The sequence below is a fragment of the Apodemus sylvaticus genome, chromosome 4, assembly GCF_947179515.1.
Source record: "Apodemus sylvaticus chromosome 4, mApoSyl1.1, whole genome shotgun sequence".
In the NCBI taxonomy this organism is placed as follows: domain Eukaryota; kingdom Metazoa; phylum Chordata; class Mammalia; order Rodentia; family Muridae; genus Apodemus; species Apodemus sylvaticus.
In genome coordinates, this window is record NC_067475.1 from 137,185,627 (window position 1) to 137,203,396 (window position 17,770).

A 17,770-nucleotide genomic window follows, 5' to 3' on the forward strand; every position below is an offset into this window, starting at 1 on the left:
TTGGCCAGATGACCTTTTACCCCCTAAGTCATCTCACAGGTTTGTAAAGCTATTCTTTTATTCAGAACAGACAATTAACCAGAAAAGGCTACTATATTAAGCCTGTACCCTCATATAATTTTTGAAAAAAGGGAATGTGTCTGGGATAGAACATTTCCTCTTCTTACACATGTGTATTGGGTATGTCTGTCCCCAATTACACAGAGTCCCTGGGGGCTCAGAACTTTCCACAGTCCTTTTGGTCTCTATGACAATGCACCTGGTGACTTCAGAGGAAACACAGGTGACAGGTGGAACAGGCGCCAGGCGATGCTGGGGGAGACTTGTTAGCTGCAGAACCACCCAGGTACTCCAGTAGCATCTACGTCTCAACTGATTTACAGCCAGGCTGCCTGAGTTCCCACCTCCCTAGGAAACTTCTAGAGGTCCTGCAGCTCTGGATGTAGCAGGCGTCCGGTGGCTGTGGCTAGGCAGGGAGTTGGGAACTCCCTCTGGGACTCTACTTCCGATGACAATGACAACGCTTAAGCTTCCTGCGCTCTAAAAGGGCACGACTCAGGCTAGGAGCATCCAAAACAGCCCACTCCTGACCTCATGCAGCCCTTCAGCATCCCAGTCCAAATCACGCTACAGGGTGGCCGGAGGCGCCAAGGGAGGTAAGTCCCACTTGAGTCTATCAGTGTTCATCCTGTGTACAAGGCCAGTGTAGCTACAACACGGCGTGTTGAAAGATGAGTTGTGGAGCTGCTTTGAGGAGGCTAGTTTGCAATGCCTCCCAGGTATCCCTACCACCCCCTCCACCCCGCCCCCACCTTTGGTTGCTGTTTTGAGACAGGCTCTCCTGTAGCCCAGGCTGGCCTCAAGTTCTCTGTACAGTTAAGAATGATCCTCTTGCATCCTGTTCTCCAGTGCTGGCATTCCAGGTGTCGACCACTGTACCTGGACGCATAGGTGACACAGGCGGTGTGGGCAATGGATCCCAGCACTCAAAGCAGTGCTCATATATCTTTTGCATGAAGGAACAAAGAAATGACACCAGCCTTTGGTTCTATTGGTGAAGCGTTAATGGTCCAGACCAAGAATCAGGCTCCAGCTGCCTACCTAGGGTTTGGTTTTTGTTTGTTTGCTTGTTTGTTTTGAGACAGCATCTCATGTAGCCTGGGCTGACTGCAAATTTGCTATATACCTGATGCTGACTTTGAACTCCTGATCTTCCTGCCTTCACCTCCCAAATATAGAGATTACTGGTGTTAACCAACCAGCTCTACCCAGTAAGTGGGAAGTGAAAACGATGATTTTTTTTTTAGGACCCTTCTCCCCAAGGGCATGCAAAGCAGAAGAATTTTGAGGTTCAGGGAAGTGGGACCTTGAAACTCCTGTGCTAGGGCTGAGGCAGCAGGGCAGTCAGAAATGGGCAGAGGAGAGGAGAGCCACGCCAGGCTTTTGAAATTCAATATTAGAGATGGCCCGGCATGTGCTCGGGAGGGAGGAGGACACCTTGAAGCCAAGCTCTCTCACTACAGAGAACTTGGATGGCTTGTTAGCACTCTAAGCGGAACTGGGAGCTGGGTACCCACTAACCTCCAGCTTTAACTGCCCTCCTGGGTATTTGGTTTAGGGCATGAAGGAGAAGAAGGAGAGAGGCACTGGATGAGTTGGGACTGGGTTCCAGGCTGGTAGAAGGGTCAGACCACAAAGTAGAGAGACTCTCCTAGCTATGACCTAATGCTTCTATGACAGTTGCAGAACCACAGTGTCACAGGAGACCGAATAGCAACCAAGCCAGCAAGTGAAAGTGAAGATACCCCTCACAGCACAAACAAGGCGGAAGGCAGTCCAGTCTGTTCCCAAGGCACCCCTCGTCCAGCTCACTCTCCTCCCTGAGATGCAGAGTTAGATAGCTCCTCATTACTCCCACCCTGAACTTGGTGGTGGCTTTTATCAGCCTCATGTGCTGTTTCGAAAAAAGCTGCTAATCAATTTTGTACTAAAAAAAACAAATACCCAGAAAGGTTTGAGCAATAACCAAAGGGGAGGTAGTTGTTGAATACTCATACCCGGCATCACAACTACATGGGGATCCTCGTTAGGTGAATTGTGATGTGTGACTGAGCCGCAGTGAGTTCTTGCACAGTTGAGATGTCAGTGGGCGAGGCTGCTGGTTTCTGTCCCAACCACACCCAGGCAAGCTATGGAGCTAGCCTGTTCCTTCTGTTAGCAACTCAGTTTGCCTCAGCCTGAGAAGGTGGCATGGGAGCTTCTGCTGTGATGGGGTCTGATTGGAAAGTTACCCTCTTCAGGGCGAATAGGTCAGGGAGGACTGGTCAGGGAGCACTGTGCAGGGAGAACTGCAGGGAGGACTGGGCAGAGAGGAAAGGGCACAGTGGATACTGGTTGATGTCCCAAGGACATCAATATTCCTGGTGAAAAAAATAATTAAAATTCTATTGGCTCACTGACTAGAGAGCAAATGAGATCATTCTTAATCACTCTGAGAGAATCCTGATATAAAAAGTGCTTGTAAATACCAACGGCCTCTCCTCCCTTTGATGTCCAACAAGGCCACCCTCTGCTATATATGCGGCTGGAGCCACGGGTCCCTCCATGTGTACTCTTTGGCTGGTGCTTTAGTCCCTGGGAATTCTGGGGTTACTGGTTGGTTCATATTGTTGTTCCTCCTATGGGTCTGCAAACCTCTTCAGCTCCTTGGGTCCTTTCTCTAGCTCCTCCATTGGGGACCTTGTGCTCAGTCCAATGGTTGGCTGTGAGGATCTGCCTCTGTGTTTGTAAGGCACAGGCAGAGCCTCTCAGGAGACAGCTGTATCAGGCTCCTGTCAGCAACACTTGTTGGCATCCACAATAATGTCTGGGTTTTGTGACTGACTGTATGTGGAATGGCTTCCCATCTCTCTTTATTTTTAAGTTCTAGTTGGCATTGACAATGTGCTCAGTTGGAGTAGGGAGGCAGTGTGTCACACAGCTGAAGCAGAAACCGTCACTGTCACTGTCACAGTCAGGAGATGGCCAGTGTGCTGACAGCAGATGCTTCTACGTCCTCCTCTACCTGCCAGCCTCCGTGTGTGTACTGCAGAAACTATTCTAAAGAGAATTTATATGCAGATTTCCAAGGACCTTAATTATCACCCTCTCTATGGGATCACCTCCTCACAGTGGAGCTCTGTTGGCCTCCTGTAAATGCTTGGTATAAAGTGGGAAGAAATAGAAGAGATCGCATGCCTGGCCCAGGGTGCTTCTGCTTCTCCTGACTCTCGTCAGAATCCGACGGCTCTGCCATTTTCCTGCAGCTGGCCACTTTAGTCAGGTGTAAGTAATGAGTATGTAAGGAGCACCGCGGTCAGTCTGGGGAGATGGCTCACGTGGTAGCTGCTTATCTGAATGCATGAAGATCCATGCTTGATCCTTCGGGACACACACACAAAGCTAGACGCTGGTAGAGGCTGAGGTAGGAGGATCTCTGAGCTTGCTGGTTAGTTGGCCTTAGCCTAACTGAGGAGCCCCGGCACAGCCCAATGAGAGACCATGTGTCAAAACATGAAGTGGAACGGGCTGGAGAGACAGCTCAGTGAGTGAAGAACTTACTGCAGAGCCGTGAGAACAGGAGATCAATCCCTTCACAGTTAAAAAAAAAAAAAGCTGTGTTCAGTGGTCTGTGCCTGTTACCACAATGCTTTAACAGTGAAATGGGCACAGAGCCGGGGGAGTCTCTAGAGGCTCCTAGTCTGGCACAATGTAGTGGTCAAAAAACGAGACCCACTGTCTTCTGATCTTCTGATTCCATATGGAAGCATGCACCAAAATGGTGTGTGCATGTACACACACACACACACACACACACACACCAATTCAAGACATTACAAACTCCCAAGAAAGGCTGGCAAAATTGCTTGGTGGGAAAGGGTGCTTAATACCACATCCAATAACTTGAGTTCAGTTCCCAGAACCCACATGATGGAAGGAAGGGAAGAACTGATTCTTGCAAGGTGTCCGCTGACTTCCATACAAGAGTCATAGTGGGTCTGCAAACGGAACCTCATAACCCACAATAAATAAATGCCCCGCCCCGCCCAGAAGGCACAGGGAAGATTCTCCACCACCGCCACAGCCTGAGATGCCAGAGAGAAGGCAGAAGAAGAGCTCAAGTGATTTTCCCTGTCCAACCCCAGTGGGGCAGTGGGGGTCCTGTGATTGGACAGGAGAGGGAGGCGGAGCTACGGGTTAGAGAGCGCAGAGAGATCGCAGGAGGAGAGGGGAGGGAATGGAGGCTGACATGCATGGGCGATGCGTGGAAGTGAGAGGAACTCGGGGTCCCCCGCCAGAGAGAAGGCGGACAGAGGGACCTCCGAGTGAGACTGTACCGAGCAGGAGCCCTGAGGCCCGGCGTGAGCTCTGCGGTCCTCCGGGCAGTTGGCGGGCTGGCATGATCACTGGAGCCGAGAGAGTTCGCGGGTTCTCTCTCTAATACAACCGGCAATTCCTGCAGCGGGGCTTTTGCTCGGCTCAGAATTTCATAAGAGTTCTCAGCAGACTGACCAAGAGTTTCCACACTTGGAGCTGCATTTCTTTGGCTTATGATTTTCTGAAGCCTCTTGAAATGAGAAGACTGCTGGAAACGAATAGCTGCTGGCCTTGGGAAGCAGAGGAACCATGGCAACTGGAATCCCAGACCACTGGGAAGCCAGCATGGCTTGGGCGGGCAGCGTGCGTGCCCACAAGCAGGACCGTGGATCTTGTGATGTTTTTCAAAAGGCCGAAATGAGCGTTTAAATGAGAACTGTAATGATTTTAAAGTGCTAGCAAATGACATCACCTTAGAAAAAACACGGAGAGCTGTGTGACTGGATGCTGCCCGCGGCTGCCATGGTGTGTGGCTGTGAATGAATAGACTCTGCCCTGTGAATGAACTCATCACAGCTCCTGGGAGAGGAGAGAGGAAAGGAAGCTCAGTAGATAGATGGGAGACACAGGTTTGTTTGCAGATGGAGGGATGTGGAGGGAAGAAGAAGGACCTTAAACCTGTGAGCAGTAGACCAGTCCAAGGGCCTGCTGTCTGACTCAGATGATGGGGAAGTGGGGGAAGGGATGACAAGAGAGTCCTCCTGTCCCAGGGCATCGCTACTCATTCGAAATGTGGCTTCTCCAGTTGCACTTTTCGTACGGAATTCATGAGCATATGGAGAAATCACACCCAGAAAGGCCGTAGAAACCACTGAGAGACGAACAGGCCCAGACCGTGAATCACAGATGACGAATGAGAGCTGTACCCAGGCAATCCTGTCATGGCATCCTGAGATGTCACCAGGAACAACAATCCCTGCTTGGTACAGTTTCTCCTCCCCGTCTTCTTTTAGAAAAGGAATTAAGGATGTTTATGTGTATGGGTACCTGTTTGTCCGTATGTGCGCCCATGCGTGCGTGCAGGTGTCTGGAGTCTAGAGGGTGCTAGATTCTCTGACACTAGAGTTTAGGCAGCTGTGAGCCTCCTGACATGAGTGGCAGGAACTGACACTGTCCCCCGCAAGAGCGTGTGTACTCCTAACAGCTGACCAGTCCCCATCCCTCCTTTTTTTTTTTTTTATTAGAGGGTCTCATGTAGCCCAGGTTGGTCTCAAACTATGAAGCCCAGGCTGGTCTTGAACTCCTAATCCCCCTGCCTCTGTTTCCTGAGTGCTGGGATCACAGACATACACCGTTGTGTGTTCTGCAGGGAGAATAATCTAAGCTAACTAGAGTTCAGTTTTAAATGAGTGAATTTAAGATGCATGAAGTAGGCAGAGGTAACGGGACACAGCAAGCAACAGGTCGCCTGAAAACACCATCCCCTCAGGGGCTTGTGATGTCCGGAAGTGGGGATGGAGGAAGCCTGCTCCAGGCAACGAGCCGGAAGTTGAGCCTGAGAGGCTCCGGGTAGAGCAGTATTCTCTCCACGAATGAGCCTTCCGGCTTCCGGTTCCCATCAGGCATTTTTTATGCCATGGGACAAACAACAGTGACCTTTCGGCTGCCAGGGATGCGAGGCGCTTTTTGTTTGTTTTTATTTTCCTGTGTATGTGTGGTATAAGTGTGTGTGTGTGTGTGTGTGTGTGTGTGCATGTGTGTGTGTGTGTGTGTGTGCATGTGTGTGTGTGCATGTGTGTATGTGTGTGTTTGCACTTATATGGGTGCATATGTATGTGGAGGCACTAGAGTGATGTTCTGAATCATTCTGGATGTGTTCTTCCACTGTATTCATTGAGGCAGAGCATTCAACCAAACCCAGAACTTACTGATATAGCTATTCCTATGGGCAGCTTGCCCTGGAATCACCACCACCACCACCACCCCACCCCTATCCCAGCCTGGAATTATAGGCAACTGCTATGATTACCTAAGATCTACTCAGAATTACCTAGGATCTGGGAATGGGAATTTGTGTTCTTTAACTCTTTATCTACTACATTTCCCCAGTCTACATTTCCCCAGAGCTGTGCTCTGGTTTGTACAGTCTTAGCTGTTTACCATTCGCCTTTCTCTCTGACACAGACTTAGGGACTTACACCTTAGCCTGATCCAGAATAAGAAGTCTTGGAGTGTATTTGATAAAAAACCAAACCAAACCAAACCAAATCAAACCAAACCAAACCAAACCACAAGACCAACCAACCAACCAACCAACAAACAAAAACCCTGGAGTCTGGGAGAAGAGAATTGTCCTTGCTCTCAGAGTCTGTTTTCAAATCTTAAAAAAAAAACGCATGATGATTTGGCAATAAAATATAAATTATGCCACACTCAGCTTTTTATATCTTAAAAATATTCGACAACGTATCGTTTTAGTTTATTTTGATAGCGCCCATTCTTAGCTCTGAGCGTGCTATCTGGGGCAATGATGGGGACCCAGTATGACTCTCAGTGAACCAGACTCAGGTTTGCCGCGAGCTAAAAGCTAGAGCTCACACAGCATCCTTTTGTGCTTACCCCAAAGGACAGCACTTCCGGCCTCAGGCAAAAGCAATGGCGATCCCCTGCAGGCGCACCCAAAGCTTCCATCGAGCGCTGGTGAGGACCGGGCCACACTGCTGGGCATCACCATGATGGCGTCCTCCGTGCTGATGTTCTTCCTGTTGGGGACCACTGTGTTGAAGCCATTCATGCTCAGGTGAGACCCGGACTAAGACCCAAAGCTCCCAGACGGTCCGGGCCCTCACTGGAGTCCAACACCCTGGGGGCTTGTGGGTCGGTGCTGATGGAGATGGTGGTGGTAGAGGAGGTGTGAAACAGTCCTTTGCTCCCTGATGTTCACAGTCCACAGGTGTCTCTGCACATGGTCGCCTTGCCAGTTGAGATGGACATGGTTGGTAGCAGAAAAGCACCACCCCCCCCCCCACCCCCCCGCTAAGAAATGCCAACCGGCTTGTGCAGTCCAACCGATTTATGCGTATCCCGGACTAGCTTACAAATAAGAGACTCCGACTGTGGTTATTTGGGTTTTACAATTACTGGGGCAGGGGGGGAGGATGTCACCCTTAATCTACCTTAATCTGTCTGACCACCTCCCCAGAGGTGTACCCCAGATACTGGTGCTTCTTTTGGCCGTGTGCTAATGGTTCATCTCCCCTTAAGGCTGCTGCTGCTTCTTCTTCTTCTTCTTCTTCTTCTTCTTCTTCTTCTTCTTCTTCTTCTTCTTCTTCTTCTTCTTCTTCTTCTTCTTCTTCTTCTTCTTCTTCTTCTTCTTCTTCTTCCTCTTCCTCCTCCTCCTCCTCCCCTCCCCCTCCCCTCCCCCCCCTCCTCCTCCTTTTTTTTTTTGTTCCGAGACAGGGTTTCTCTGTATAGCCCTGGCTGTCCTGGAACTCACTCTGTAGACTAGGCTGGCCTCGAACTCATCTGCCTCCCAAGTGCTGGGATTAAAGGCGTGCCCCACCACCACCCCACCCCAACACCCCCTTCTTCCTCTCTTCTTCTTCCTCCTCTCCTCTCTGTCTCTCCTTCACTCCTTTCGCTTTTCCAGTCAGGTAACTCAAAACCCACATACCTCTAATCCCTCCACTAACTTGCTGAGGTCCATTTTATTTAACCAGTAGTTTTAAATCAAGGATCAAAGTTTGCACAACAAAAGCTTGTAACTGTGAGGCCTAGACCTCTGTACCTAGGGTACAGAATGTACAACAGAGCAAACCTCCCCAGGCTTTCTCTCAGGCACCACCAGCAGCAGCAGCAGCCTCCTCTGCTCCTACTCAGCTTAGTGGATCCTGATTCTACCTGCTCCCTAATCGCTGAGGCTCCTAGGATGCCCAGAGCCTAGTTCATTCGTGTAACGCATGAGGGATTGTGCTCCCTTCAAGTTGGACATTTGTAGCTCTTCGTTAGTGTCCTGCATTCTTCTCCTCTTTTCCCACTAGTCCTTTCTCCTCACCTTAAAAACAAAAACACGAATGCATGCATGGCATGTGTCTGTGTGACCTGAAGAAATCTCACATACACATGTACCTGCACATATGTGCAGATTCAGAGAGAGAGGGAGGGGTGTGGGGGAGGGGATGGAAGGAAAGGAGAGAGCAAGAGAGGGGAGGGAGGGAGCTGGCTAGCTATGTCAAGGAACAACTTTGGGGAGTCAGTCCTCTCCCTCAACCATGTGGGTCTTAGGGATGGACTCAGGTTTCAGGCTTGGTTGCAGGTGTCTTTTGCCTCAGAGCCATTTTGAGATTTTTTTGTTTTTGTTTTTTTCAAGACAGGTTTTCACTGTATAGCCCTGGCTGTCCTGGAACTCACTCTGTAGACGAGGCTGGCCTCAAACTCAGAAATCCACCTGCCTCTGCCTTCCAAGAGTGCTGGGATTACAGGCATGCGCCACCACCGTCCGGCTTTGAGATCCTTAAAAGTTATTTTAGACTTTTGTTTTGAATCTCGTGTGTGTGTGTGTGTGTGTGTGTGTGTGTGTGTGTGTGTGTGGCTGTGTCTCTCTGTGTGTGTGTGGCTGCAGTTACAGGAGGTTTTGGGCTGACTGATGAGTACTGGGATTCAAACATGGGTCTTCTGCAAGAATTAGTGATGATCTGAACTCCGAGCCATCTCTCCATCACCCAGACTGCCTGTTTAAACATGTGAAGTGTCAGCGACATGGGTGCAGGATCTCTGTTGTAAGTTGATGTCAACCTCTGGCCCTCTTTTTATTTTTATTTATTTATTGTCTTAACTTTCTACGTCTTTCTGGAAATTGCTTCGTGGGAGTAGAGAGGACGTTGCCTGAGCATCCAGTGTCCGTCTCTGCCTTAGCAGATTCTCCACAATCTCAGTGTTCGTTTTCTCCACAATCTCAGTGTTCGTCTCTGTCTTAGCATTCTCCACAATCTCAGTGTTCGCTTCTGCCTTAGCATTCTCCACAATCTCAGGGGCAGTTATGGTTTCTAGAGTGACACAGCCTTTCTCTCCACCCCTCATCTTTCAGTCAAGAGGACAGAGAACTGCGGGAGATCAAGCCAGCAAAATCCCAGCCCAGAGCAGGGAAGAGTGAGATGTTTCACCTTGATCAGAGGAACTATTGGAGTCAGTTTCCTTAGGGATTCCTCCCAAGAGGCTAATCATGCTCCAGTAGATGCTTTGTCTTTCTCCTTTTAAAACTTATTTTTTTGTTGTTTTAAACTTTTAATTGATTCTTTGAGTTTCACATCATATACCCCACTCCCACTCATCTCTAAATCCCCTCATCTCCACACTTCGTCTTTGCAACCTACGTCCAAAATAAAACACACACACACACACACACACACACACACACACACACACACACGTTGTGGATAGCCCTGGGCTTGTATTTTGATGCTAATTCCACTCTTCAGAGGTGCTGCAGATGAGGAGTTGCCTTGTGAACCTTCTCCCCGTCTTAACTTTTCAAATAAAGGCTTGAGCCAGTGATTGGGCAGGAGGAAGGAGAGGAGCTGAGAGTCTGGGGAAGGACAAAAGGATTGTAGGGTGGCGGGGTGGTGGGGTGGGGAGCTAAGGAGGAGAGGCTCAACGGAGAGGCTGGAGAGAAGCTCATGGCTGGAGAAACCACAAGTTAGATGGGATAATATAGATGGGACTAGAGTAGTGTAGTGGGAGATCCACCCAATCTAGGCTTGTAGCTTATATTGTTACTGATTGAGTTGCGCTTTCTTTTACCGGGTAATTGGGTTGGAAAAATATAGCAACACACACACAAACAAAAATCAAAGCACAGACATCTCACCATGGAAGCTGTTGTAGAGTGTCACAGTATGTCCCACAGTCTATCCCTCTGTCCACACATCTTTTCCAATGCAGTGAGTCATCGGTCTGGTTTGAGAGCTCTGGCTTCTGTGGCACCATCAACACTGGATCCTCCTGGTTGTCCTGTTGTCGCCCTGTGTCATGGAGATCCTGCAGCTTTGGATCAGCAGGACCTGGTCATTCCACACATCTCAGCATAGTTGGGGGTGGGCCAATTCGGAGTCCTAGACCTGGGCCTGGGTTACAGTAGCAGAGCTGGTCAGTTTACCATCGGTTCTCCCTTATCCGCTCCACCAGGGCCTGCTCTCCACTCACCTGCCTACAGGGTTGGTTCATCCACACGCACACCTCCAGAGCCGTCTCCACTGTGCTGCCCAATCAAGGTTTGGGGGCCCACTCTCCCACGTGCTGCAGCCTGGGAGGGGCCAGGCCAACGCTCTGGCCCTCACACCCTCTGGCTGGCTCGCCCATACCTTTGCCATCAGGGCAAGCTCCACTGTATTGCCCAGATGACTTGTCCCCTCACAAGTGCTACAGCCAGTGAGGGGACAGGACAATGAGCCGTCCCACTGTCATGAACCCAGGGGTCAGCTCTACTGGCTACTGCAGGTAGCACGGGTGGCACCAACACCACCTCCCGCCAGGCCAGTGGAGGGGGTCGTTCTCCCGCACTCTTGCCCTCAGGGTCGGCTCGCCAGGGCCAGCTCTGCTGTGCTGCTCAGAAGCTCTTTGGCTCATGATCCTGTGGACAGCTTTCCTGACTGCTGAAAGAGGCAAGAACCAAGTGACGGCGACAGTGACAGTGGCAGTGGTGGATCACCTGTGCATCCATGCTGTCCCATGGCAGAGGAGTGGCAGGGTCAGCTCTCCCACATTTGCTCCCTAGGGGCTGGCTCACCCACATTTCCAGATGCCAGGACCAGCGCCTCTGTGCTGCCTGTGTGAGGCACTGGGTCTGTTCTCCCTGGCACTCCCACTGGTAAAAGATCTGGGCATCCAGTGAGGGGCGGGGGCATTCATGTACAGCCCCTGGACATCCACGTGGTCCCTGGCGGCTGCCCCAGTCAGAGACATCCTCATGTTCTCTAATGGTAATATGAACCATAGACCCCTGCCACTGCATAGCCAAGGACTCAGACCTGTCCTCAGAGGCAGCTTGGACTGGGCCCTCACCATGGCCCTAGATAGCTGGTTGTCCACTCACGTCGGATTACTAGTCTCTACCCTCGAGCCTTCGGTTCCATCCATCTTCTTAATGTTCAAGCAGTTCTACTTTTCTTCTCTCCCATTCGACCACCACATATTCGCATATAGAGGCGGCTCTGGCTGCAGGCTGGCCAGGCCCTCAGGCTGGCCACGCCCATTGAGCTGGAGAATGCAGGTCTGTGGGTAGCATGGTGGTTCCCAGGTCTCTGTGTTCCTTCCCTGGGGTTGTGCTGCATGGCCTGCATTTAATTCAGTGTCTTTATTTATTTAGTCTAGGACCCCATCCCATGGGATGGCACCACTCAGCCTGGGTCTTCCCTCGCAATCCAGTCTAGAAACTTCCCTGCAGACATGTCTGGTGCCTCTTTCCATGGTGTCCACAATGTACCTTCTAGTTTTCTTCCTGTTGCTGTGATTTAGTATCCCTGGCCTGCTTCCAGCATCAGAGGCAAGCGTGTTGAGGGGCACGTGGAGCTGAGGTGTGATTTTTGTCTGTGATTTCCTCAGGGTGCCAAGCTATATCCTGTTCATCCCTGTGCTCCAGGGTGTGCGGCCAGATCGCACGTGCCACAAACACTATCACGGTGGACGTAAGAGCTTGCCCTGCGTCGGGTACAGATGATAGACTAGCTACTGTAGCTACTTTCCTATCGCTATGATAAACCATGGCCGAAAGCAAGGTGTGGAAGGTTTTGCTTATGGATTCGTGAGGATGAAAGCGGCCATTGCAGGGAGGCATGGTGGGAACTGGGTACTGTAGCAGGACTGGGAATGCGAGAGCACATCCCCACTGTAAGCGCAGAGCAGAGATCAGACTGGAAGTTTTGATTCTTTTTTTTTTTTTTTTTTTGGTTTTCGAGACAGGGTTTCTCTGTGTAGCCCTGGCTATCCTGGAACTCACTCACCAGGCTAGCTTCAGAAATCCACCTGCCCCTGCCTCCCAAGTGCTGGGATTAAAGGCATGCACCACCACCTCCCGGCAATTCTTAAATTCTCAAAGCTCACTCCAGTGACCAAGGCCACACTTACAAAATCTCTCTCCCCTAAACAGCACTACCAACCAAGCACTCCTTTCAAAGGCCCACTTCCACCAGGAAGCTGGTAGATACGTATAAAAGTGACCGCATGAGAGACGGTGGGTTATCCAATGTGACTCTTGGTGGCTCAGTATTTAGGGTACTGCTACTCCGTTCATTTCTCCTTACGAGTGAGCGTCTTAACTACTATTAGTTTAGATTCTCAGGCTGTAGCTCAGACCTCCTGAGCTAGGATCTCTGGAACACCTGGAATCCACAGTAGCCAGTCTCGATGCTAACATGTAACTCTAGGTCCTGATAGCATCGTCAGAGCTGGCAGAGAGGAAATACACCCCGAGGATCAGAACCAAGGCAGACACTACCCGGCTCTTTTCCTATCTGTGTCCCCCACTTTCCCTGACCAGGATGTGATGTTTGTGCTAGAGTATGTGACGGGGTCAGTGGCTTGGCATGCCTCAGAATGCAGAAACTGGTTTTCCAGTAGCCACCTTCAGTACCTCACATCCCTACTTAGGAAAAAACATTTTTTTTTCACTTTTTAATTTCAAAGCTCTCCCAGAGAAGAATCAAGCTGCACCACCGTCCACACACACATCGCAGATTGGCTGGACTTTGCCTTTACCTGTGAGGGTAACTGCCAGGACCAGGGGAGATACCCCTGCCTGCAGGTGTTTGTAAACCTTAGCTACTCAGGACAGAAAGTGCTTCTCCACTACGACGACGAGGCCATCAGGACCAACCCCAAGGTATGTGACTTTGACAATTAAAAGTTCTCTGCTGCCCCGTCCGTCGTGCTATCCCACGCAGGGCACACGGCATCTATGAAAAGTCAGTTTCCTTCCAGTGAACATTCCCTTTTTTGGAGGGTGTCACGTATGTACCTCTGGATGTTTCCAAACTTACTATGGAGCCAGGGATGGCCTCGGACTTTGGAATCATCTATTTCTGCCTCCCAAGTGCTGGGACTACCGGGCTTTGTCAGGAGGAGCTGAGGACTGAACCAGGGGTTTGTGTATGCTAGGCTCTACCAACTGGGCAAAGCCTCAGCTGCCTCTGACTACGTTCACAGTACGGCCACCAATCAGGCTAGGTGAAGCTGAGAGCAGCCTTGGAGAAGACACTGGGGCATGCAGAGAGGAGAGGCACATTCCAGTTTCCCGGCTTGGTGTCAAGTCCTAAGCGGGCAATTTCTCCGTACTGCAGCCCTGGGTAGAATGAATTCAGTCTCCATTCCGCCACGCTGGTGATTCTTAAAGACATTTAAAGAACTTGTAATTTAAATAACTTACACCACGAGTTCCTGTGATTTATAGTTCATAGTTAAACTTAACTCTAAAGGTTTCATTAGATGACATGCTCTAATTTAATGTCGTAGGTCATTAAATTCTTACTCTAATGGCTCTGGTTTTCCATTTTGGATGCAGCCATTTCATCATACATTAGAAAATGTGTTTGTAGGCACACACGTCTTGGTGTGTCTCTGTGTGTAGGTCTGCATGTCATGGTGCATCTGTGTGTATGTGAACATGCCTGCCATAGTGTGTGGTGATCAGAGGATGACTCACGGGCATTAGTTCTCATTCACCACGTGATCCTGGGGCCAGAACTGAGACGATAAGGCTTGGCACCTTTGCCAGCTGAGCCATCTCCCTGGCTCCATGTCTTACACGGGAGCCCAGAAGCCACCAGACAGGATCATTTCATTCTGTGTGCTCCTGCTGACCCGACCCTTCCCCCACACTACTAAGTGAGCATGTCTCTCTCTGGCTTCCCCACCGCAGTATTAGCCTGGAGCCTTAATGCTGGCCATTGTTAACAGAACTTTTCCCTCCTCCAAACTCCTAGTGCTTTTACACACCCAAGTGTCACCGAGACAGGGATGATCTTCTCAACAGCGCCCTGGACATCAAGGAATTCTTCGATCGCAACAACGGAACTTTCCCCTGCTTCTATAGTCCCCATGGCCCCCTGGGAGTTGTCCTGAGAAAGTCTGGCCACAAGGTTGTCTTTCACTGCTTATTTTGGCCTCTACTGACTTTGCTGGGAGGCGCCATGATTGTTGGTTTGGTCAGGCTAACACAGCATCTGTCCTTTCAGTGTGAGCAGTACAGCACAGTGGTAAGAGCTTAAAAAGGAGGCAGAACACATTCCAGGCTGGCGCGGGCCTACCCTGTACAGTGTGGTAAAGAGCCCTGAAGAGTGCGGGCCCGGCTCTCTAGGCCCAAGATGCTCCAGATGAAGACTTGCCCACTGCCAGACATGGTGGAGAAGACACGTGATCCTAGCTCTCGGGAGGGAGGCAGAGGCAGGAGGATCAGGTTCAAAGGCAACTGGGCTATAGACAGATCTTGTCTGAAAAACCAAAAACCCAACAATCATAGCTGGAGACGTAGAGTACTGTAGAGTACCTGCCTTGCATGCATGCACAAGGCCCTGGGTTTGAGCCCCAGTACTAGAAACAATCCTATCTGCTTATGGACCTGCTGTGAGAGGGTCAAAGGTACAGCTTTCCGTTAGAAAGTCTTTAAATGTTGACTGCTTTCTATTAACTCTAAACAATATGTACCATTTCAACAGCTTTTCATTAACCAGTCGCCCTCACACAAGCCAAGGAAGCAGTCTTCTCCTCACAGGCAAAATGAACTCAAGGCAGTCCTTTATGTGCCGTTAGCTCTCTGGCGGAGCTGATGGCATGGAACAAGCACTGCCAGGTCTGTCTGTCTGTCCAACACTCCGCAGCTAGCTTATGCAGTTCACATGAAAACATTTCCCATAGGAAAAAAAAATATTAGGAGCTGGGGAGATGGCTCAGTTGGTAAAATGAGTTTGACTTGTCAGACACATCCAAAAAAAGAAAGAAAAAAAAAAAGCAAACAAACAACGAAGACCTACACATGGACACACACACACACAAATTCGTAGCTAGTACAAGTAGATAAAAGTCCTAAAAAGGTAACCCAGGTCTGCCCCATTTACGGTTGCTCGTTCTTCTCGCCTCACTCCAGGGGAAGCCGCTGCTCACGGCTGCTCACGTGTGACCTTGTCCTGCCCCAGCTCTTTGTCCTTTGTGGCATTTTCTAGTTAGTGATCGTTTCCCTGGGCTCCTTTCGGTCTCGGCTGTTGTGGGAACAGGAGGGATGAAGTGTGACAGAAGTTGTACCAGGATCTAGCACTCCCTCAGATAACCCACGCTCTAGAATGGTCCCATGGTGCAGTCACCTTCTCGTTAACAGCCTGCCAGGCCTGGAGCTGCCCCAGTGGTTAAGAAGGCTCCTTTCTCTTGCCAAGGACTTGAGTTTGGTTTCTGGCACTCACATGTCAGCTCACAACCATCTCTAAGTTCAGTTCCAGAACCTCCAACCCTCTCTCTGGCCTTGCAGCCACTACATGCATGCAGTGCTCATACATACATGCAGGCAAAACCGTCATGCACATAAAAGTTTTAAAAAGTCAATAAAGGTGACTACTAATTGTCACAGGACTTCCAACGCAGCCTCCCAGATTAAAACAATGGAGGGAAAGCAGTCTGCTTCTAAACTGATGCCGTGTATATTCTAGTTTTCAAAAGATGTGAGAAAACAGCCCATTTCCTACCCACTTCTACCCACACACTCACACCTACAGGTATGTATGCATGTCTGCTAAAAATACAAGTGTCTAAACCTGTTTTCAGCGTCCAGGCCTCTAATTTTTCTTTTGACTTCACTACTGGGAATTGAACCTGGTCTTGTGCACTGTGGTAGGCACACCATACCACTGACGGATACTGTGGATGTTCGCATACTAACCAAGGAATTAATAATAATTAATTATTATTAATGCTTTAGAGATTAGCATTCATCCCTCTACTACTCACTGCTGGGGCAGGAAAAACAATGGTTCAGTTTTTCTTGTCTTTATATTATTTTGGTTTTTCGAGACCAGGTTTATCTGCAGGCCTGGCTGTCCTGGAACTCACAGAGGTCTGTCTGCCTCTGCCTCTGCCTTCCGAGTGCTCTGACTCAAGGCCTGTGCTACAACACCTGGCGTGATTCAGCTTTTCAATCAAGTATTTTTTAGCAATTATAAAACAAACTAGAGTTTGCCTTTCAAGAGAAATAGCAAAAGGGATTCTCAGAGCTCTTGGCTTATACGACATAGTAAGGACCATTTAGACACAAGGGAAGCTTGCTTTCTTTTGGAATGAACAAGCAGTGGCACAGGCTGTGCAGCTGGGGACAAACAGACACTGACAGCAGTGATTAGCATTGGTATTGTGGCCTCAGGCTGATTTCCTGCTGGGAACAGTATGAAAGAAGAGGTATCAGTGGCTCCTAACCTTCCTAATGCTGTCACCCTTCAGTGTAGTTCCTCATGCTGTGGTGACCCCAACCATATAACTAGTTCATTGCTACATCATAAATGTAACTTTGCTACCGTTATGAACCATGATGTAAACATCTGTGTTTTCCGATGGTCTGAAACCCCTGTGAAACGGTCGTTTGACTCCCAGGCTAAGAACTGCACATGAAGCCTTGCTGGGCTGAGTACTTCTGGGGCCAGGGTGAAAAGAACACTAAGTAAGAATGGTTCTAACTAAAGCCTCTTACAAAGACCCTCAACTTGCTGAATGAACAAATGGAGAGAAGCAGTCTGGCTGACGGGAGGGGCAAGCTCACTGCACAAGTGTGTGTGTGTGTGCAGTTGTCATTTCAGAGTTCTGTATTCACCAAGATATTAAAGTACCGTGTTCAAAAGCAATGCACTTTTCTAGATTTTATTCGGCTGAGCTAAGTCCATAGAGCGAATGACAACAGAACCATCAGCTGCACTGGAAGCATGGATTCCTGGAGCCTGGACTGGGGGTACTGCAATCTCAGCATGATGAAGCTAAGACCACAGGATCCTGAGTTTGAGGCCAGCCTGGGCTACATATACTGAGACCCTGTACCAACAATAAAATGACAAAACCCTAAGAAATCCCCCATCATCACCATAACAAATTCCTTTGGGTTCCATAATCAAAAACATTTCTAGAAATCACATTTCCCAGCTACTCTTAGGAACATACATTAAATCTATTAACGTATTTTTTTTTCTTATGAACCAACAGAAATAACTAAATTTGCAAATTCATACTAAAACTAAGAAGTTTAGTAGGGACTTTTTGGAGACACAGTATCCCAGGCATGTTCTGTACTTAGTAATGTAAGCTAAGGGTGACCTGGAGCTTCCGGCCTCTGCCTCCCAGTTGTGGAATTATAGGCATGTGTCATCATACCCTGTGATGTGCTGGGGCTCAAATC

At 49.3% G+C, this 17,770-nt stretch overlaps 1 protein-coding gene across 2 annotated transcripts; it reads left to right on the forward strand.

Moving 5' to 3' along the window:
• Window positions 1-298: 298 nt before the first annotated feature.
• Kcnmb3 (potassium calcium-activated channel subfamily M regulatory beta subunit 3) lies at window positions 299-17,465 on the forward strand. Of its 2 annotated transcripts, none has more exons than XM_052180666.1 (4): window positions 299-656; window positions 6,983-7,156; window positions 13,036-13,231; window positions 14,331-17,465. In XM_052180666.1, the coding sequence occupies exons 1-4, from the start codon at window positions 595-597 to the stop codon at window positions 14,613-14,615; spliced, it is 717 nt and encodes a 238-aa protein (XP_052036626.1). In that variant the 5' UTR covers window positions 299-594; the 3' UTR covers window positions 14,616-17,465. The 2 variants fall into 2 exon arrangements, with proteins under 2 accessions (XP_052036626.1, XP_052036625.1); XM_052180665.1 differs by lacking the exon at window positions 299-656 and adding an exon at window positions 5,044-5,339.
• The last annotated feature ends 305 nt before the right edge of the window (window positions 17,466-17,770 follow it).